Source organism: Rhinoderma darwinii, chromosome 1, assembly GCF_050947455.1.
Source record: "Rhinoderma darwinii isolate aRhiDar2 chromosome 1, aRhiDar2.hap1, whole genome shotgun sequence".
Lineage (NCBI taxonomy): Eukaryota > Metazoa > Chordata > Amphibia > Anura > Rhinodermatidae > Rhinoderma > Rhinoderma darwinii.
The window spans coordinates 182,667,881-182,691,718 of NC_134687.1; the positions used below are offsets into that span (position 1 = coordinate 182,667,881).

General features: G+C 43.2%; 1 protein-coding gene across 1 annotated transcript in view; it reads right to left on the reverse strand.

Annotated features, from left to right (window-relative positions):
- Positions 1–20,075, reverse strand: part of LOC142757730 (venom factor-like) — a 328,633-nt gene extending 308,558 nt beyond the window's left edge. Inside the window, 1 exon segment of the mRNA XM_075860640.1 lies at positions 19,978–20,075. Within this exon segment, the coding sequence (XP_075716755.1) occupies positions 19,978–20,060 (83 nt within the window). The 5' untranslated portion in view covers positions 20,061–20,075.
- Between the last annotated feature and the right edge of the window lie 3,763 nt (positions 20,076–23,838).

The following is a 23,838-nucleotide window of genomic DNA, read 5'->3' on the forward strand; positions in this document are numbered from 1 at the left end:
TTCCCCATGATGGATGTTAAGCTTACTGGTATATAATTACCCGGGGAAGACCTAGAGCCCTTTTTGATAATAGGCACCACATTTGCCAGTACCTTGGCACTATACCAGTCACTAGAGAATCTCTAAATATTATGAAGAGGGGGACAGAAATAACCAAACTAAGCTCTTTAAGAAATCTAGGGTGTAACCTATCTGGTCCCGGGGCCTTGTGTACATTTATTTTATTTTATTTTATTTTATTTAGCTTGGACCATATCTACAATCATCCAATTCAGTATATCAACTGATATATTAACAGCACTTGCACCGGCTACATCAGCTGCTCTTTCTTCTGTTGTATATACAGAGCTAAAGAGCCCAACTCTGCGTTCTCTTCATCCCCTGTCACCAACTCCATATTACCACTATCTAGGGGTTCTACATGTTCAGACCTTGGCTTTTTTGCATTTATATACTTGAATAATTTTTGGGGATTTGTTTTATTATCCTTGGCCACCTGCCTTTCATATTGTATTTTTGCTGATTATTACCTTTTTACAGTTTTTATTAAGCTCTTTATAACTTAAAGGGAATGTGTCGCAAATTAAACCTTTTTTTTTAAGTGTCGTTACTTATTTCTATTATATTTTTTAAGTTTTTTGCTGTATTTTTTTTTTTTTCCGTATGGTGGAAAGTATTAAAAATTAAATAATAATTTGACATGTTTTCCAATGTTGGCCACCAGGGGGAGCACTTCCCAGAATTATAGCAAGGTGAATAAGGCAAAGCAACCTGACTCACAGCTGCTGTAAATGTGGGAGGGAACCTCACCCCCCCTCTCACAAGCCAGGTAAAGGTGTCTTCAAATTGCTAAGCAGTGTCCGGCAGCCATATTGGGTGTGATTCTGCAGCTGGAAGAAGTTATAGGACACACCAAAAGGCTAAGTGTATGTTCACACGCTTACTAAACAAAGGGAAAACAGCTCCTGATTTTCAGCCATTTTTTAATCAAACTCGCGTTTTTTAACGCCCGTTTTTGGAGCTTTTTTCTATAAAGTCAATGAAAAACGGCTCCAAAAATGTCCCAAGAAGTGATGTGCACTTCATTTTGGTCGGGCGTCTTTTTACGTGCTGTTTTTGGAAAACTACCACGTAAAAAACGCCCTGTCGGAACAGAACGCCGTATTTCCCATTGAAACCAATGGGCAGATGCTTGTAGGCGTTCTGCTTCCGATTTATCAGCTGAAAACATTGTGTGTGAACATACCCTTAGGGTATGTGCACACGCTAACTGCATTTACGTCTGAAATGACGGAGCTGTTTTCAGGAGAAAACAGCTCCGTCATTTCAGACGTAATTACTCGTACTCGCGTTTTGCGAGGCGTCAATTACGGCCGTAATTTGGAGCTGTTCTTCATTTAATTCAATGAAAAACGGCTCAAATTACGTCCCAAGAAGTGTCCTGCACTTCTTTGCCGAGGCTGCTATTTTACGCGCCGTCTTTTGACAGCGACGCGTAAAATTACAGGTCGTCGGCACAGTACGTCGGCAAACCCATTCAAATGAATGGGCAGATGTTTGCCGACGTATTGGAGCCGTCTTTTAAGGCGTAAATCGAGGCGTAAAATGCCTCGTTTACGCCTGAAAATAGGTAGTGTGAACCCAGCCTTAGAATGATGAAAGTGAAGTGAATGACTTTTCAGTTGACCGGTTCACACGCCGTGTATTTGACATGTTTTGTTTTGCACATTTTACGTGCAAAAAAACACATAATAAACGCTTGATTACACTTGATTTTGCGTGTTTGGGGGATTTGCGTGTGTGGGGGGGGTGCTCGCCGCTGATTCTTCAAAACAGCTGATAAGCGGCTATGAAGTATCAGCGGCGCCCGTGCACACTCCGATCTGCCACACACACATGGGAAAAGTCTTAAAGGGGTCGTCCAGGAAAACATGGCGCCGCACCTGTCCTCAGGTCGTGTGTGGTATTACAACTCTGTCCTATTCACTTCAATGGAGGTGAACTGCAATACCAGACATGACCTGAGGACAGGTGCGGCGCTGTGTCTCCAGTCCAGACACCCCTTCTGTCCTGAGATGACCCGACGGGGGAGGCGGGTGTCAGAGCCACCCACCGCCATCACTGCAGACAGAACCACACAACTACGGCATGAGGGCAGGGCTTGTCCTGAGTGCACTGTCTCTTGTTATGGACAGATTTATAGTCACATGAACCCCGTCTGATGAACCGGTAACCTAGGTCCGATCACATGACAGAGGGGGATCACCAAAAACCCTGTGCACCCTCAGCCCGTCCATCCAGCCCTTTCCTGGTTATATCTGCGTCTGGGAAAGCTGGGTGACCACCATTACCCCTCATACTGGAGTGTTTAGGGATGTGACTAATGAACCTCTCACACTCCAGTAGGAGGGGTAATGGTGGTCACCCAGCTTTCCCAGACCCCTGAACGGTAAATCTCTCTAGTTGTGCTGAGACTGTTTGGGAATGTGACTAATGAACCTCTCAGTCTCAGCACTAGAGAGATTTATCGTTCAGGGGTCTGGGAAAGCTTGGTGACCACCATTACTCCTACTGGAGTGTGTTTGGGGATGTGACTAATGAACCTCTCATACTCCAGTAGGAGGGGTAATGGTGGTCACCCAGCTTTCCCAGACCCCTGAACGGTAAATCTCTCTAGTTGTGCTGAGACTGTTTGGGAATGTGACTAATGAACCTCTCAGTCTCAGCACAACTAGAGAGATTTATCATTCAGGGGTCTGGGAAAGCTGGGTGACCACCATTACTCCTCCTAGTGGAGTGTGTTTGGTGATGCGACTAATGAACCTCTCACACTCCAGTAGGAGGGGTAATGGTGGTCACCCAGCTTTCCCAGACCCCTGAACGGTAAATTTCTCTAGTTGTGCTGAGACTGTTTGGGAATGTGACTAATGAACCTCTCAGTCTCAGCACTAGAGAGATTTATCGTTCAGGGGTCTGGGAAAGCTGGGTGACCACCATTACTCCTACTGGAGTGTGTTTCGGGATGTGACTAATGAACCTCTCATACTCCAGTAGGAGGGGTAATGGTGGTCACCCAGCTTTCCCAGACCCCTGAACGGTAAATCTCTCTAGTTGTGCTGAGACTGTTTGGGAATGTGACTAATGAACCTCTCAGTCTCAGCACAACTAGAGAGATTTATCATTCAGGGGTCTGGGAAAGCTGGGTGACCACCATTACTCCTCCTAGTGGAGTGTGTTTGGTGATGCGACTAATGAACCTCTCACACTCCAGTAGGAGGGGTAATGGTGGTCACCCAGCTTTCCCAGACCCCTGAACGGTAAATCTCTCTAGTTGTGCTGAGACTGTTTGGGAATGTGACTAATGAATCTCTCAGTCTCAGCACAACTAGAGAGATTTATCATTCAGGGGTCTGGGAAAGCTGGGTGACCACCATTACCCCTCCTAGTGGAGTGTGTTTGGTGATGCGACTAATGAACCTCTCACACTCCAGTAGGAGGTATAATGGTGGTCACCCAGCTTTCCCAGACCCCTGAATGATAAATCTCTCTAGTTGTGCTGAGACTGAGAAGTTCATTAGTCACATTCCCAAACAGTCTCAGCACAACTAGAGAGATTTACCGTTCAGGGGTCTGGGAAAGCTGGGTGACCACCATTACCCCTCCTACTGGAGTATGAGAGGTTCATCAGTCACATCCCCAAACAGTCTCAGCACAACTAGAGATTTATCGTTCAGGGCTTTCCCAGTACAATTTCTTCGTGTGTCCTTCACACAAGAGGGGGGGCCGTTAGGGGGGGCCGTCGGGGGGGGGGCCGACGGGGGGGGTCGTCGGGGGAGGGGTGTCGTCTGGGGGGGGCCGTTAGGGGGGGGGCGTCGGCGGGGGGCCCGTCGGGGGTCACCAGAGCGGCGGTCTGTGAGACAGAGAGTGAGACATGCAGAGACGCACATCTTACCTGCAGTGCAGCTGGTCTTCAAGATGGCGCCTGCTCTCTCCCTGCAAACAGCTGCTCTGCTCTGTGTGACTCTGACCTGCGTCTGCGCAGTACAGAGCCATAGAGCAAAGTCAATGGAACGGGTCCCGTTCATTGTCTCCTATGGACTGTAGCTGCCGTATTCCATGTCTGTATGTGTCGTTAATCGACACATACAGAGATGAAAAACAACATGGCAGCCCCCATAGTGAAGTAAAAGTTAGAAAAAAGTAAAACACAAACACACAAATAAATAAAAGATTTTATAATAAAACACTAAATGCAAATTGATATAAAAAAAAATGTTTCCGTGACACTGTTCCTTTAAAATTGCTACAGCTGTACCCTCAGATTTGTATTTTTCAAATGCCCTTTTTTTTTGTCATGTATTGCCCTTTTTACAGAAGGTGTAAGCTATGCGGGGTTTCATTTTAGTAGTTTATACATGTTACCTATAGGAATAAATCTTGCACTATAATTACCGAAAGTAGATTTGAAAATCTCCCATTTATCATTTGTACCATTATTTGACATTAGTTCTTCCCAGTCTATGTCCTGAATTGCAGCCCTCATCCTGGGAAAATTGGCCTTCTTAAAATTAAGTGTTTTTGCCCTCCCAGCTTCTGCTTGTTTTTTAGAGTATAGGTAAAATGTAACTATATTGTAATCACTGTTACCGAGGTTTTCACGAACATTGACATTCCCAACAAGCTCTGCATTATTAGAAATGACCAGATCCAACAGAGCTTCACCTCTAGTTGGGTCTTCCACAAACTGGCCTATAAAATTTCTCCCCTTTGCAGTTTAAGCCGAACCATGACACCAATTAATATCCTGGTAATTAAAATCTCCCATTATCACTACTGTATCCGCCTGTGCAGCCCGCTCCATCTGTTTATATAGCTGACCTTCCATCTCCTCAGTTATATTCGGGGGTCTATAGATTACACCAAAAGTCATTTTTTCAGTGTTTACCTCCCTTTGTAATTCCACCCACAAGGTTTCAACCTCCTCACAATATTCACCCTATAATGTCTCTTTCACACTCACCTTCATATCGCTTCTCACATACAGACATACACCACCGCCTTTCCTATTTGTCCTGTCTTTCCGAAACAGTGTAAAACTCTGCAGATTTACAGCCCAGTCATGTGAAGAGTCTAGCCATGTTTCAGCAACACCAACTATATCTATCTTTTTTTCCAGTACCAAGGCCTCCAGCTCCCCCATTTTGCTTGCTAGACTTCTGCCATCTGTGAACATACACTTTAACTTACCTTTAATTTTTTCACTTTCAGTTTCAGAAATGTGATTATTTGACATTATATGGCCATTTTATTTTCATTGCTGTTTTGTAACAAAAGGATCTCCTTATCCTGTTGACTAGTCCTCTCCCCACAGTCTGTTTCTCCCCCCACCAATATAGTCTGACACCTCTCTAACCTGACTACCCCTTTATTTTCTTCATTGACCTCCCTCCTCAGCCCTAGTTTAAATATTCCGCCACCCCAGCTAGAATTCTCTCCCCCAGCACAGCAGACCCCCTTCCATTTAGGTGAAAATCATCTGCAGAATACAGTTTGTATGCCAATGAAAAGTCAGCCCAGTGCTCTAGGAAACCAAAGCCTTCTCCTCTACACCAAGACTTCAGCCATGCATTTAACTCCCTGAGCTCCCGCTGTCTTTCCTCTGATGCGCATGGCACAGGCAGTATTCCTGAGAATACAACCTTGGAGGTCCTTCCCTTCAGCTTGTATCCCAGTTCTTTAAAATTATTCTTAAGGCTCCTCCACCTACCATTTATTCTGTCGTTGATACCTACATAGACCACAACAGCTGGATCATCACCATCCCCTCCCAGTAATTTATCCACCCGTTCCACCACATGCCGAACCCTGGCACCAGGGAGACAGTAAACCATTTGGTTGAGGCGGTCTTGGCGACAATTTATTTTATCTGTCTTCCTGATTATAGAATCCCCTACAACTACCAATTGTCTTGCCTTACCTGCATTACCATCCCGCCGACTACTAGCTGGGCTGTTCTCCTGGCTGTTAGGGAGATCAGTATCCACTAGGGCTGCCATTTCTGAGACTGACACCCTCGCATCATCACCCAACTTGGCATTTTGCTTGGAATATCAGAAAAATAATTGGCCTTCCTTTTCTTGGACCCCTTTCTACTGCCCCTAACTACATTAACCCAGCTACTTGCCTGATCCTGCTGACCCTTGTTTTCACCCTCCAGTTCTACCCCCACTAACTGCTTGCTCAGTGAGCAGCATGCTCCGCTCAAGATTGTCTATCGCCCTCAGTGTTGCATTTTGCTCCTCTAGATCTCTAATGCAAGCTTCCAGGTGAACAACATGCTCACATCTGTCACAGAGGTATTCACCCTGGAACTCCTGCTCCTGTCATGCATACATATGGCAAACTGTGCACTGAAGAAAACCTCGAATCTTGCTATCCATTATCCTAGTTACAAAAAAACTGTGAACAATTGTTAAAGTAAAAGAAAAGAAGAGTACTTACAGGGGCTTTAACTCCTCTTTTTAACTCGGTTTAGTAACTCCACTTGTTATACAAACCACTTGATTTAGCAAGTCAAAACAGAGCAAGCTCTACAGAGGCCTGAGGGCTAATTTATACCACCTGAGAGCAGTTAACCCCTCCTCCTAGTCAGCTGCACAGCAGGACAGAAGCTAAGAAGGAAAAAAGGGTTTTAAATTGTGACAGTTTTGCAAACTTCTATTAGCAAGCACTCAATTCATATATCACACACAGTACCCCACACCAGAACACAGCATGTCAATCCGGTTTAGTAACTCCACTTGTTATACAAACCACTTGATTTAGCAAGCAAAAACAGAGCAAGCTCTACAGAGGCCTGAGGGCTAATATATACCACCTGAGAGCAGTTAACCCCTCCCCCTAGTCAACTGCACAGCAGGACAGAATCTAAGGAGGAAAAAGGGTTTTAAATTGTGTCAGTTTTGCAAACTTCTATTAGCAAGCACTCAATTCATATATCACACACAGTATCCCGCACAGAACCCCACACCAGAACACAGCAAGTCAATCCGGTTTAGTAACTCCACTTGTTATACAAACCACTTGATTTAGCAAGCCAAAACAGAGCAAGTTCTACAGAGTCCTGAGGGCTAATTTATACCACCTGAGAGCAGTTAACCCCTCCCCTTAGTCAGCTGCACAGCAGGACAGAAGCTAAGAAGGAAAAAAGGGTTTTAAATTGTGTCAGTTTTGCAAACTTTTATTAGCAAGCACTCAATTCATATATCACACACAGTATCTCACACAATACCCAACACAAGAACACAGCATGTCAATCCGGTTTGGTAAATCCACCTGTTATACAAACCACTTGACTTAGCAAGCCAAAACAGAGCAAAGCAAGCCAAAACAGAGCACTGTTTGGCACTAAGTACAAAAGGGGGTTGTTTGGCACTAAGTACAAGGGGGGGGGCTGTGTGGCACTTTGTACAAGGGGGCGCAGTGTGGCACTAAGTACAAGGAGGCTGTGTGGCGCTATCTACAAGGGAGCTGTGTGTGGCGCTATCTACAACATTGGGGCTGTGTGGCACTATCTACAAGAGGGGGGTTGTGTGTGGCACTATCTACAGGGGGTGCTCTGTGTGGCGCTATCTACAAGAGGGGGGTTGTGTGTGGCACTATCTACAGGGGGTGCTCTGTGTGGCGCTATCTACAAGAGGGGGGCTGTGTTTGGCACTATCTACAGGGGGCTGTCTGTGGCACTATCTACAGGGGGCTGTATGTGGTACTATCTAAAGGGGGTGCTGTGTGTGGCTTTCAACAGGGGGCTGTGTGGCGTTATATACAAGAGGGGCTGTGTGTGGCGCTATCTACAGGGGGCTGTGTATGGTACTATTTAAAGAGGGGGCTGTGTATGGCACTACCTACAGGGGGCTGTGTGTGGAGCTATCTACAAGAGGAGGCTGTGTGTGGCACTATCTACAGGAGGCTGTGTGTGGAGCTATATACAAGGGGGGCTGTGTGGCGCTATCTACAAGAGGGGGGCTTTGTGTGGCGCTATCCACAGGGGGCTGTGTGTGGCACTATTTAAAGAGGGGGCTGTGTGTGGCACTATCTGCAGGGGGTGCTGTGTGTGGAGCTTTCTACAGGGGGGTGTGTGGCGTTATATACAAGAGGGGATGTGTGTGGCGCTATCTACAGGCGGCTGTGTGTGGCGCTATCTATAAGAGGAGTCTGTGTGTGCCACTATTTACAGGGGGCTGTGTGTGGAGCTATCTACAACGAGGGGCTGTGTGGCGTTATATACAAGAGCGGGGCTGTGTGTGGCGCTATCTAAAAGGGGGGGCTATGTGTGGTGCTATCTACAGGGGGCTGTGTGTGGTGCTATCTACAGGGGACTGTGTGGCACTATCTACAAGAGGGGGCTGTGTGTGGCACTATCTACAAGAGGGGGCTGTGTGTGGCACTATCTACAAGGGGGCTTTGTGTGGCTCTATCTACAAGGGGGCTGGGCGCTATCTACAAGGGAGCTGGGTGCTATCTACAAGGGGGGTGTGGTGCTATCTACATGGGGGCTGTGTGTGGCGCTATCTACAGGGGGTCTGTGTGTGGCACTATCTAAAGGGGGGACTGTGTGTGGCGCTATCTACAGGGTGATGTTTGTGGCAAAATCTTCAATGGGGGGTGAGTGTGGCACTATCTACAAGGGGGCTGTGTGTGGCGATATTTACAGAGGGCTGTGTGTGGCCTCTTTAATTTATTTTATTTTATTGTTATGATAACTCCCTTATATACACCGCGTTCCAAATTATTATGCAAATGTTATTTTTCGCTGATTTTCCTAAATAGTCGATGCAAATGACAGTCAGTATAATCTTCAAGCCATCAACCGTTGGAGTATAATGCGAATTTTATTGAACAAATCTCCTAATGATAACAGATTTTTTTTTAGAAGTAAAAAACTCAAAATGCACTGTTTCAAATTATTATGCACAACAGAAATCAAAACATTTTAAAGGTTGTAAAGAGAACTAAAATGGTAATTTGTTGAATTTGCAGCATCAGGGGGTCATATTTACAGAAATCAAAAACTCTTTCAATAAAAAAAAAACTTAACAGACCAAATTACAAGTTAACATAGGACCCCTTCTTTGATATCACCTTCACAATTCTTGCATCCATTGAATTTGTGAGTATTTGGACAGTTTCTGCTTGAATATCTTTGCAGGATGTCAGAATAGCCTCCCAGAGCTTCTGTTTTGATGTGAACTGTCTCCCACCCTCATAGATATTTTGCTTGAGGATGCTCCAAAGGTTCCCAATAGGGTTGAGGTCAGGGGAACATGGGGGCCACACCATGAGTTTCTTTCCTTTTATGCCCATAGCAGCCAATGACACAGAGGTATTCTTTGCAGCATGAGATGGTGCATTGTCATGCATGAAGATAATTTTGCTACAGAAGGCACGGTTCTTCTTTTTGTACCATGGAAGAAAGTGGTCAGTCATAAACTCTACGTACTTTGCAGAGGTCATTTTCACACCGTCAGGGACCTTAAAGGGGCCTACCAGCTCTCTCCCCATGATTCCAGCCCAAAACATGACTTCGCCACCTCCTTGCTGATGTCACAGCCTCGTTGGGACATGGTGGCCATTCACCAACCATCCACTACTCCATCCATCTGGACCATCCAGGGTTGCACGGCACTCATCAGTAAACAACACGGTTTGAAAATTAGTCTTCATGTATTTCTGAGCCCACTGCAACCATTTCTGCTTGTGAGCATTGTTTAGGGGTGGCCGAATAATAGCTTTATGCACACTTGCAAACCTCTGGGGGATCCTACACCTTGAGGTTCGCGGGACTCCAGAGGCACCAGCGGCTTCAAATACCTGTTTGCAATGGCATTTTAGCAGCTGCTCTCCTAATCCTATTAATTTGTCTGGCAGAAACCTTCCTCATTATGCCTTTATCTGAACGAAACTGTCTGTGCTCTGAATCAGCCGCAAATCTTTTCACAGAACGATAATCACTCCTAAGTTTTCTTGAAATATCCAATGTTTTCATACCTTGTCCAAGGTATTGCACTATTTCACGCTTTTCGGCAGCAGAGAGATCCTTTTTCTTTCCCATATTGCTTGAAACCTGTGGCCTGCTTAATAATGTGGAACGTCCTTCTTAAGTAGTTTTCCTTTGATTGGGCACACCTGGCAAACTAATTATCACAGGTGTCTGAGATTGATTACAATGCTCCAAAGAGCCCTAAGACACAATACCATCCATGAGTTTAATTGAAAAACTAATAATTAAATGTTTATGACACTTAAATCCAATGTGCATAATAATTTGGAACACGGTGTAAGTATATCGCTTGTAAAATGAACAAATAGTTTTATGCTCGAGTTACATTAAAAAAATTGTGAAATAAAATTACATCTCATTGATTGGTAGAGAAAGCAAACATGTCGAGGGGGAAGGAGATGTCGGGAAAAAAGTTAGGGGGGGCGCCAATCTGAATCTTTGCCCCGGCTGCTGGAGAACCTAGCTAAGCTTCTGGATAAACTACATATCCCATCATGCTTTTCTTACCTGACTGCAGCCCATTCCCCGCCCATTCCTTGCCTCTGATAGGCTGTGCATCCGTCTGGGACTAAGGAGGGGGCTTGCTTAAGAGGGCAGCAGTCACAATGCCAGCCCCTCTATGTCACCTGATTGATGATGCGCTGATACCAACAATAGGAGAAGAGAAGGCAGAAGTCACATGGGGCTGTGTCGGCACGTCATCATGTTGAAGGAAACTAAAGAACTGGGCTTTCGAGCGGCATTCTTCGCAGAATTGAAAATACAAGTATATTGGTAAGTCACTTGGATTCCCATTCTAGGAATAACAGTGGGCAGTTTTAGGTCTCCGGATAACCCCTTTAACCCCTTCCTGCTTTGGCCACTTTTGACCTTCCTGACAGAGCCTCATTTTTCAAATCTGACATGTTTCACTTTATGTAGTAATAACTTCGGAATGTTTTTACCTATCCCAGCGATTCTGAGATTGTTTTCTCGTGACATATTGGACTTTATGATAATGTTAATATTTGATCGGTACATTTAGTATTTAATTGTGAAAAACAGCAAATTTTGAGAAAAATTGCAAAGATTAGCATTTTTCTAAATTTAAATGTATCTACTTGTCAGATAGGTAGTTATACCACACAAAATTGTTGTTAATTAACATCCCCCATATGTCTACTTTAGATTGGCATTGTTTTTTGAACATCCTTTTATTTTTCTAGGAAGTTACAAAACGTAGAACTTTAGCAGCAATTTCTCACATTTTCAAGAAAATTTCAAAAGGCTATTTTTTTCAGGGACCAGTTCAGTTGTGAAATAGCTTTTAGGGCCTTATATATTAGAAATCCCCCAAAAGTCACCCCATCCAGCCCTCAAAGTATTCAAAACAGCATTTAGAAAGTTTCATAACCCTTTAGACGTTTCACAGGAATTAAAGCAATGTCGAGGTGAAATTGACAAATTTAATTTTTATTTTGCAGAAATTCATTTCTTATCCATTTTTTTTGTAACACAGAAACTTTTACCAGAGAAACGCAACTTTATATTTATTGCCCAGGTACTGCAGTTTTAGGAAATATCCCACATGTGGCCCTAGTGTGGTAATAGACTGAAACACAGGCCTCAGAATCAAAAGAGCACCTAGTGGATTTTGGGCCTCCTTTTTATTAGAATATATTTTGGGCACCATGTCAGGTTTGAAGGGCTCTTGCAGGGCCAAATCAGTAGAAATCCCCCAAAAGTGACCCGGTTTGGGAAACTACACCCCTCAAAGAAATTATCTAGGGTTATAGTGAGCATTTTGTCCCTACAGGTTTATTGGAGAAATTATTGGAAGTAGGCCGTGAAAATTAAAATCTACATTCTTTCACAGAAAATGTAGGTTTAGCTAATTTTTTCTCATTTCCACAAGAACTAAAGGAGAAAAAGCACTGCAACATTTGTAAAGCAATTTCTCCCGAGTAAAACAATAACCCCACATGTGGTCATAAACAGCAGTTTGGACACACGGCAGGGCTTAGAAGGGAAAGATCACTATTCGGCTTTTGGAGCTCAAATTTAGCAGGAATGGTTTGTGGAGGCCATGTCGCATTTGCAAAGCCTCTGAGGAACCAAAACAGTGAAAACGCCCAAAAAGTAACTCCATTTAGGAAACTACACAGGTCTTTTTTATAAATGATTGCGCTGCGGATGGTGCAAAGTAAAAATACAAATTTTTGCCCAGATATGCCATTTCAGTGGCAAATATGTCGTGCCCAGCTTGTGCCACTGGAGACACACACCCCAAAAATTGTTAAAAGGGTTCTCCCGGGTATGGCGATGCCATATATGTGGAAGTAAACTGCTGTTTGGGCGTGCTGTAGGGCTCAGAAGGGATGGAGCTTTTGAAATGCAGGTTTTGCATGGTAGTAGTTTTGTTTGGAGTTTTACTGGTATTTCAGTTTATAATGTGGGGCATATGTAAGCTGTGCAGAGTACATCAGGGGCATAGTCATAGTGGTAAAATAATGGGGTAAAAAAAACAATAAAATAATCCATAGATGTGTGTTACGCTGTGAAACAATCCTTTATGCACAGGCCAGTGTCACACTGATAAATGGTGTCCTTTTTTATCCCCATTTTAGTCCATACTCCGCACCTTTGCAGTTTGGGGAATTTTGCTGGGAGGTGTTGTCCTAGTATAATACGGGCAGCCTCGCTTCCAGCGGATATGTTTGGGCCCTCCCCTTCCTGGTTCCCTAAATTTAGAGCCTCGATAAATTGCCTCTTGAAACAGAGGAAATGTTCCCCTGCACAACCGCATATTTTTATTTCCTGACCTATTGGAGCCTTAGCTAATTTTATTTTTTTTATAGACGTAGAGGTGTGAGGGCTGTTTTTTTGCGGGACAAGCTGTAGTTATTATTGGTACCATTTTGGGGTACATGCGACTTTATGATCACTTTTTATCCTATTTTTTGGGTGGCAAGATGACTAAAAAACAGCAATTCTGGCATAGTTTTTTTTTAGTTTTTATATACAGCGTTTATAATGCGTTTTAAATTACATGTTGACTTTATTCTGCGGGTCAGTACGATTCCGGCGATACCTAATTTATAGCACTTTTGTAAAAATAATGTATTTTTTCAGTCACCATGTTGTGAGAACCATAACTTTTTAACTTTTTAGTCGACGTAGCTGTATAAGGGCTTGTTTTTTGCGAGACAAGCTATAGTTTTTATAGGTACCATTTTTGGACACATGCAACTTTTTGATCACTTCTTATTTAAATTTTTGTAAGGCAAAGTGAACAGAAAAACAGAAATTCTGGCATTGTTTTTTACAGTTCTTTTTTACGCCACTCACTGCGTGGAATAAATAACATAATATTTTTATAGTTTAGGCCGCTTTCGATCGCTGAATCTAAGGGGTTAATGGCCTCCATTTGCAATTGCAGCCACCAACACCCCAGCAATTTCATTGCTGGGGTGACGATGAGCTGCAAACACCTTAAATGCAGCAATCGCTTTTGAACGCTGCATTTAAGGGGTTAATGGCGGGGATCGAAGCTAACTTCAGTCCCCGCCATTACAGCAGGGTGTCAGCTATAAGATAAAGCTGACATCCGGTTTCCATGATGTATACTTATGACAAATGTCGGGAAGGGGTTAATTTTCAAGAGGTGAGTATCAGGAAGAGGATGGCCCAAGCACATCTGCTGAAGCGAGGGCGCCGTATTGTACCAGGCATCACTTTCCAGGCATAGTTTCTAAAACTGCAAAGAAGGGAAGATCCCAAAAAGGAGCAGAGTGTGTAGCATAAGGGCATGTTCACAAGGCCCATTTTTGGCTATTTTTCGGGCTGTAAACGCCCGAAAAATGTCAGAAAAATTGGAAGCAGAACGCCTCCAAACATCTGCCGATTGATTGCAATGGAAATGATGAGCCGTTCCGATGAGCCGTTTTTTTACGTGGCCGCATAAAAAAACGGCCGCAAAAAAGAAGTGCAGGTCACTTCTTGGGACGTTTTTGGAGCTGTTTTTCATAGACTCTATTGAAAACAGCTCCAAAAACGGACGTAAAAAAAAGTCGTGAGTGGCTTAAAAAACTTCTGAAAATCAAGAGCTGTTTTCCCTTGAAAACAGCTCCGTATTTTCAGACGTTTTTTACTCAGCATGTGAACATACCCTTAGGGGGATGAGAAAGGACGCCACTTATCAGTGCGACAGCTGCCCTGAAAAGCCTGGCCTGTGCATAAAGGATTTCTTCAAGGCTTACCACACATCTATGAATTATTAATTGTATTATTTATGTACCCATTTATTATACTCTGATTTGCTTTTCACATGCCCCCACATTATAAATTGAAATACCAGTAAATACGGCCTAATTCAAATAAATTCAGCAAAAAAACCTGTTGGTGTCAAAATCAGGGGCGTAACTAGGAAAGTCTGGGCCCCATAGCAAACATTTGACTCGGCCCCCTGTAGATAGTGCCCCCTGTAGATTGTGCCATATAGCCCCCCCTGTAGATAGTGCCATGCAGCCCCCCCTGCAGATAGCCCCATACAGCCCCCTGTAGATAGAGCCAAACAGTCTCCCTGTAAATAGCGCCATACAGCACCCCTGTAGATAGCACCATACAGTCCTCCCTGTAGATAGCGCCATAAAGCCCACCCTGTAGATAGCGCCATACAGCCCCCCAGTAGATACTATTGAACGTGGCGTCGCTTCTAGCAGTGCCACCAGGCATGTGGGGCCGTGACAGCGGGCAGCACGAGCCCCCTCATGCCGCTGGCCCATAGCAGCCGCTATGGCTGCTACAACGGCAGTTACGCCACTGGTCAAAATGCTAATTACACCCTTAGATAAGTTCCTTGAGGGGTGTAGTCTCCTAAATGGGGTCACTTTTGGGGTGTTTCCACTGTTTTGATCCCTCAGGGGTTTTGCAAATGCCACATGGTGCCGCAAACCAATCACGCAAAATCTGAATGGCAAATAGTACTTCTTCCATTCTAAGCCCTGCCGTATATCCAAACAGCCGTTTATGACCACATATGTGGTATTGTTGTACTTGGGAGAAACTGCTCTAAGATGTCGGGGTGCTTTTATTCCTTTAGTTCTTGTGGAAATTTAAAAAAAGTAGCTATACCTACATTTTATATTAAAAAAATGTCGATTTTCATTTTCATGGCCTAGTTCCAATATTTTCTGCAAAAAACCTGTGCAGTTAAAATGCTCACTATACCTCTAAAGAATTTCCTTGAGGGATGTAGTTTCCAAAATGGGGTCACTTGTGGGGGTTTCCACTGTTCTGTCCCTTCAGGGGCTTTGCAAATGCGACATGGCCTCCGCAAACTATTCCAGCTAAATTTGAGCTCCAAAAGTCAAATAGCGCTCCTACCCTTCTGAGCCCTGCCATGTGTCCAAACAGCTGTTAATGACAACATATGGGGTATTGCCATAGTCGGGAGAAATTGCTTTACAAAGGTTGGGGTGCTTTTTCTCCTTTAGATCTTGTAAAAATTGAAAAGTTCTATGTTTTATTGGAAATAATGTCGATTTTCATATTTACAAGCTAATTCCACTAAATTCAGCAACAAAAACTGATGGGTCAAAATACTCACTATACCTCTCTATAAATTCCTTGAGGGGGTGTAGTTTGCCAAATTATGTATTTTTGGGGTGTCTCCACTGTTTTGATACCACAAGACCTCTTCAAACCTGACATGATGCCTAAAATATATTCTAATAAAAAGGACACCCCAAAATCTATTAGGTGCGCCTTGGCTTCAGAGGCATGTGCTTCAGTCCATTAATACACTAGGGCCACATGTGGGATATTTCTAAAAACTGCAGAATCTGGGCAATAAATATTGAGTTGTGTTTCTCTTTTAAAAAAAATGGATTAAAACAGATTTTCTGCAAAACAAAATAAAATTTGTAAATTTCACCTCCACTTTGCTGTAATTACTGTGAAGCGCCTAAAGGATTTAAAAAAAAAAAAAACATTCTAAATGCTGTTTAGAATACTTTGGGGGTTCAGTTTTTTTTTAAATGGGTTGATTTCTAAACTATAGGACCCTTAAAGCTACTTCAAATCTGAACTGGTCCCTAAAAAATGTAATTTGGAAATTTTCTAGAAAATATAAGAAATTTCTGCTAAAGTTCTAAGCCTTGTAACGTCCTAAAAAAATAAAAGAATGTTCAAAAAACAGTTCCAACATAAAGTAAACATATGGTAAATGTTAACTAGTAAGTATCTTGTGTGGTATTACTATCTGTCTTACAAACAGATATATTTAAATTTAGAAAAATTTAAATTTTTGCAAATTTTCTCTAAATTTTCATGTTATTAACAAATAAACACTGACCAAATTTTAGCACTAACTTAAAGTACAATGTGTCACAAGAAAACAATCTCACAATTGCTTGAAAAAATAAAAGCATTCCAAAGCTATTACCACATAAAGTGACACGTCAAATTTTACAATTTTTGTAGCACTGTATCAGAGATTGCACATGCGTGTGAGATGCCAACATGAAAACACCCGGAACATTGACAAAATGTCACTCAGTGCTTTATATACACAGACACATTCATTAAATTTTGTGTCACAGCTACATTAGCGATCTGTACCACACTTAATCTGAAAATCGATCCTATTGCATTCTACACTGTTGTATTTCCATTTCAATACAAAGGCTACAAGAACAATTTCTCAGTACTATATTTCATATAAAATGTTAAAAAATGTATATTCGTAGTTTAAAGTAAGACCCAATCAGAAAATTAGATGCACCACACATACTTAAAATAAAAGTTCAAGATGTGCAGCTTTCATAAATAACACTTATGCCCTTGTCTACATGCACATATCTTTATAAAATCACCAGACCATAAATCTGGTTTTCAAGGGGTTTACCCATAATCAATATTTATCAACTATCCACAGGATAGGTAATAAATATCTAATCAGTTGGGACTCCCACCGAGAATGGGCTTATCTTGCCGTTCCTAGGAGCCCCATAGGAATGGAGTGGTAGTGTACATGCTCGGCCACTGCTCCATTCATTTCTATGGGGCTCCCAGCAGTCGGATCCCCACCGATCAGATATTTTTCACCGCTCTTGTGGATAGGTTATAAATAAGGAATACAAAAAAACCCCTTGAGGATATGTTCACCCTGAGTTTTTTGCAGGCAGCAAAATCTTTTGACCTGCCTGCACTCTCTTCGATGCGTTTTTTCTGGGTTTTTCGGCAGCGGCAAAAAAACGCAGAGCAAACCACTTTCTCTGCCTCCCAATGATGTCAATGGGAGGTCCGAGATGGAAAAGCTGGAAGGGCATGATGCTTCAATTTCCCCCGTGAGCGTTTTTTTCCGCCCGTGGGAAAAAACGCCTCTGCCTCTCATTGAAATCAATGGAAGGGGTTTTTGGCCGTTTTTTGGCGTGGTTTCTGACGCGGTTTCAAAAACAGCGCCAAAAAAATCTGTGTGAACTAGAAATGAAATAACACTTGAAAGGTGACTGCAACACCAAACCCTATATATTTCCTGAAAGCAGACAATCGGACAATTGCAGTTGTCATGACGTGCTGTTGGCAGCCATGTACAACTTAATGTAACTTTGTGACAAAAAGGAATACTTTTTAAAAAAAATAAAAATACATTATAACATACATTTGTGCCTAAAACTCACATACAAGCAGAGGTTTACATAATAAAACAACATAAAAATATAGGTCTAGGTGGGCAAAGTTCATAAATACCACATACGTATGCATCAACAAGAGCTTGTGCTCTCAAAAACGCTGAAACCTAGGCTGTGCAATATTCACAGCAGTCCATACAAGTAAGTAGCCATGCTATGTACAAGCATATATACACACACATTTGCAGCTTACAAATATACGCACACAGCTGACATATGAACAAGCATACAAACTAAGTACACACATACATGCACTTACTACATAGAAATACAAACATTTAGAAGAATAGCAGAGTCTCCTGGCTCATGGTCTCTGGACCCACACAATGAGGGTATATGCACACGTAATCGCAAAATACGTCTGAAATTATGGAGCTGTTTTCAGGCGAAAACAGCTCCTGAATTTCAGGCATTTTTGCATGTACTCACGTTTTTCGCGGATGTAATTGGAGCTGTTCTTCATTGGCGTCAATGAAAAACGGCTCCAAAAACGTCCCAATAAGTGTCCTGCACTTCTTTGACACGGGCGCGTAAAATAACACCTCGTCTGAACAGAACATCATAAGACCCATTGCAAGCAATGGGCAGATGTTTGCACACGTATTGGAGCCGTCTTTTCAGACATAATTAGAGGCGTAAAACGTCTGAAAATAGGTGGTGTGCACATACCCTTAGGGTATGTTCACACGCAAAACGAAAAACGGCTGTAAAATACGGAGCTGTTTTCAAGGGAAAACAGCCTCTGATTTTCTGCCGTTTTTTAAGCATCAAACTTTTTTAATGTGTTTTTTTGCGGCCGGTTTTGGAGCTCTTTTTCTACTGACACAATGAAAAACGGCTCCAAAAACGGCTCAGGAAGTGACATGCACTACTTTTCACAGGGTGTTTTTTATGCGCCGTTTTTTGAAACGGCCGAATAAAAAAAAAAAGCCCCGTCGGAACAAAACGCAGTTTTTCCCATTGAAATCAATGGGCAGATGTTTGGAGGCGTTCAGCTTCCGTTTTTTTTTAGCCTTTTTTCGGGGCGTTTAGCTGTGTGAACATACCCTAATTCTGCTCAAATAGTACTTTAACACCCATCTATTAGCTGGTTAGACAAAATGCCTCATTTAAAAATAGTAATTACCATTCCCAATTTAAGTATTTTCTCTAATTGGAGTATAATGATTACTCCTTATGAACTTACCTGTACGTTATGGATTGCCTTACATAAAGGCATTAAACGCAGAAGCCCAGATATTATTGACAGCTGGGCTCCTCCTGTAATGGCTAGGATCAGAAAAACGTCTGAACCTGGCCGTTTGACCCCTAAGATGCCGCGTTCAATAGCAACACTACAAGTGGGTTTCAGACAGGCAAGCTCAGGGGTGGACATACCATATACCAAATTAAAAGTTGATAATCAAGCAGCCCATATACTGTTCTTACACAGGGGCCCAATGCTGTTGTCCAGTCCTGTGTGACTAGACATGTGTGATAGGACCTCTGGAATAAATTTATGCAGTCGTTTCGCTATTTGCATTTATATGTTATCTTTGAAGGATTACTAAATATCTCTGTAATCTCTGACTACTGCCACTCTTGTCCTATATCTTTGAGTCAGGAGACAGACAATTGAAGGGTGATGTTTCTAACATTAGAAGTTGTTTATAGGTGTGAAAATTGCCCTTTCTTGAACAGAAAACATCTGTGGCTGTGGCTGCTGCAGAGATATCAGTGTACAGATACTTTGAACAGACAATTCAGGAGTCATGGTCAGAATTTCAGCTGCTTCCTTTTATGTTCCTTTCTCTCTTCTGCTGGTAAGGCCGTTTTACACATGCCAAGGATCGTACAGTCACCGGCAGGATGCAAAATGTAGGCACACAAACAATTGTATTAACGATCGATCGTCCCCATACATTCTAATCCTTGCTCTGTTTAAATGGAGCAAATGAGCGCCGATCGATATGTCGTATCGTCGTTCGGCGCTCATTTACAGAGACGAAAATCTGCTTGTAAAAAAGCAGTCTAGATAGCAGTAGGGGAACAGAGTCGCAAAGTTGCTTTATTTTAGATGTATTGAAACTGCATACTAGCATTTCCTTTTGACTAGTAATAAAGAATATCAATATCCCATATACTAATGCCAATATACCATTACCTGTAAGGTGTTACATATTTATGTAGATATGGGGATAATTATTTAAAATAGTATATATAGCATAGTTTATAGTATGATGAGAAATACTATATAATACTCACAATTGTTTAGAAGCAGACAGATCAACACACAACTGGACTATCAGCAGAACCAGCAACGTTGAGACTGGCAAATGCTGACCCATGATAATATGAAGGATCTGGTTCATTTGCTACCAATTCAGAATTCTTGCTTTTATATGAATTCCCCATGAATACAAACAAACTGAAAGATCAAAAGTCAAAAGCTTTGTTTACTTTTCTACTTAACAAATTGGAAATCATGTGATTTCTTGCTAAACTGACAATTGTTAACCAAGGTCTGGGTCTCTGTGAATAATAAGCTTTTAAAACTTTTCTGGAACTGTAATATTGATGGCACAACATCTGAGCATTGGGGATCCAATTCCTGGCAACCTGCTGGTCAGGTGCACCATTCTAGTGAACGAAGCGTCTTCTTCATTGTTTACTCAGGCACAGCGCCGTACATTTCGTTGTAGCTATGTCCGGTACTGCAGCTTAGTCCCACTTTTTTGAATGGGACTGAGCTGCTATGTACTGCTGTATTAGGCACAGCCACTACCAAATGTGCGGCGCTGTGCCTAGGTAAACACTAAAGGCCCCTTCATGCAGCTGATCGGTGGAGGTATCAGGATTAGGACCCCCGCAAATAAGATATTAGTCCAGGAAAACGCCTTTAAGGGGTGGGATTCAAATTTTTTAAAACAAGTTCTCTGTTTTGCCGACAAAGACATGGGGATGGGGATCACTGTGTTTTGCGGTGTATCGCGTCATGGAAAATTATTCTTATAATCAAATAAAACAATTACAATATTCCGAATACACCCTATATTAAAGTGGAGTCTAAATAAAGAAATTCCCTGTCCAGAATGTTTAACTGGATTGCCACACTATATATAGCTCAGTACATATATACAGCGCCAGAACCAAGGTCAGTGCATATATACAGTACCAGAACAAAGCTCAGTACATAAATACAGCACCAGAACAAAGCTCAGTACATAAATACAGCACCAGAACCATGCTCAGTACATATATACATCATAGCAACCAAGCACAAAACATATATACATGTACTGAGCTTGGTTCTGTTTCTGTATTTATATGCTGAGCTTGGTTCTGGAGTTGTATATATAAAAACATAAAACATAAAATCCTCCTCCTGCATTTCATTTAGTTACTTATCAGCTACTAAGTAATTTCAGACATTTTAGGCTTCATTCACATATGTGCTAGGGCTCCGTTCCGTCTGAGCTTTCCGTCAGAACGGAGACCTGACAGACACAAACGGAAACCATAGGTTTCCGTTTCCATCATCATTGATTTCAATGGTGACGAATCCACTGCCAATGGTTTACGTTTGTCTCCGTTGTGCAAGGGTTCCGTCGACTATGGTATAGATTCCGTCAAAACGACCTCAGGGTTTTCTAAATTATCCCACCATTTTTAGTCAAGCCCTCAGCAATAGTCTTGCTGATCTTCATCTTCCTGGAGTTTCTATATTGATTCAAAATGCAGATGACTTATTGCTCTGCTCACATTCTGGAGAGGGGGGGGGGCTTCAGGTAAAGAGAGAGGTCTTAAGGACTGGAACTCTTTTACATTTTTGGCAGAGAATGGACACAGACCAAGGTGATGTACATTGGGCATTGCCTAACACAGGGCTACAGACATCTACTCCCAGATAGATTTGCTGCTATATAACAAATTATAATTCCACAAAATAAAAAAACAGATGAGAATATTTCTGGGAATAGTGGGATACTGGAGACACTGGTTGGAGTTAACACTATTACAGCCCAGCCAGATCATCCTACATCAGTGTTCACATTTGAACCCTACTAGTTTGCTTCCTTATGAGACAAGTTTGTCTAAGAGAGAGGAAGGGGAGGATGATGAAGGGGGTTACATTTTTATTCTGACACAGATCATGACTGTCCTGGACATACACAAACACTGCCTCTACCACGAGCTGAACAGAGAGCTCTGACAAAAGCTTGTCAACTGGCGGACGGAAAGACTGTTACATATTCAAAGACTGAATGTATGCTCTTGCAAGTGCCAAGGTCACACTGTGACTAAGGGAAATCCCCGAACAGATGTAGCTGCAAAGCAAGCAGCAGTAAAAAAAAAACTAACTCATGAACTGATGACAGCTGTAACGGCCGGGGTCGCTGACCACACACCCCTTTCACCCTGCCGAAGTCTTGCTCCACGAGGATGCCAGCACATGCGGCCATCCTGTCCTGCAGTGACCACTAGCGTGCCCACATGTTAAGAATTGACTAATTACTCCCAGAACACCCTGGACTATAAGAAGGGCCCTGCCCTTTCACTCCTTACATGAACGTTGTTAGTAATTCCCATGTTAGTCTTTGCAAATTGTCCCTTAGCGTTATCCTGTTCCCGTGCCGTGCTACCTGTATCCTGTATCCCGTGCTGTGTTATTGTTCCTGAGCCTGTTAGTGATTGGAGTCGTGTCGTGCTGCTCCTGTTGTCATCCGCTACGTCTGGCGAAACTTACTGCACTTGTTGTCATCCTGAGCCTGTTAGTGATTGGAGTCGTGTCCTACTGCACCTGCTGTCATCCGCCACGTCTGGCGCAACCTGATGCACCTGCTGTCATCCTCCACATCTGGCGCAACCTGCTGCACTTGCTGTCATCCGCCACATCTGGCACAACCTGCTGCACCCATCTCCATCCATGCTAAAGCCTCTGCCACTATCTGGACTATTCAGGTACCCTTGTGATGGACTTTGTATGGCTTGTTTGCTCTGTAGTTTGGCCAGCTGCCTCCCTGCTATGGTGGTGCGGCCTAGTGTGTCCACATACCCACAGAGTGTGACAGTACGCTCAGGCCATGGACCCTGCTGGTCACACTGAAACCTTGACGACGACACAAGCCATGCAGGCAGAGATGCAAAACCTTCAGTCACGGCAAGACCAACTCCTCCTGGCGGTGAACGCCATTGCACATTGGCTGGTTGCACAAGCCACAGTCGTCACCGCACCTATTGCTGCTGTTCCTCCTGCTGTCAGTACCAGTGCTGACCCCCGATGCTTCCTGCTCCTACCTCCTCATTATGATGAAGACACGAGGTCCTGCGGGGGATTTCTGAATCGACGCCAGATCCACTTCAGACTACATGCCAAGGCCTTTCCATCTGATGAAGCAAGGATCGCCTTCATAATCTCTCTCCTTACTGGAAAGGCCCTGGTATGGGCAAATCTCTTTTGGGAACATCAGGGACCAGAGACTCGTGACTTGCAGTATTTTTTACGGACTTTCCATTCTATATTTGAAGAACCTGGGAGAGTTTCTTCTGCTGCTGAATTCCTGCTGACCCTACACCAGGGAGACATCTCCATGGGCGAGTATGCCATTCAGTTCCGTACCCTGGCTGCAGAACTAACCTGGAACAATGAGGCCTTTGTGGCTACATTCTGGCAGTGACTGTCTCCTGGGATTAAAGACGAGGTTGCCGCTCGCTATCTGCCACCTACCCTGGACGATCTAATTCTACTAGCCACCCGGGTTGACATGAGGATCCCGGAGCATTCCCATGAGGTTCACCGGGAGAAAGGATTTCCTAGGCTGGCTTCTACTTTCCAGCAATCCCTACTGTCCTCTTCAGTCATCCCACCAGAGGAGCCTATGATGGTGGACCGGGCCAAATTGTCTACCCAGGAGAAACAACGCAGACGCACTTCAGAACTTTGTCTGTATTGCGGCCTCGGAGGCCATGTTGTGCGTTTGTGTCCCCAGAAGCCAAAGAGACCACAGTGCCTAGGTTTGGTTGGAGAGACAACCCTAGGCGGAACGGCACTAAATAAAAAATTCTCTTCCAAACTGAGGATTCCTGTGACCATAGTGTCTGGCGAGAAGACGCACTGGCTTTCTG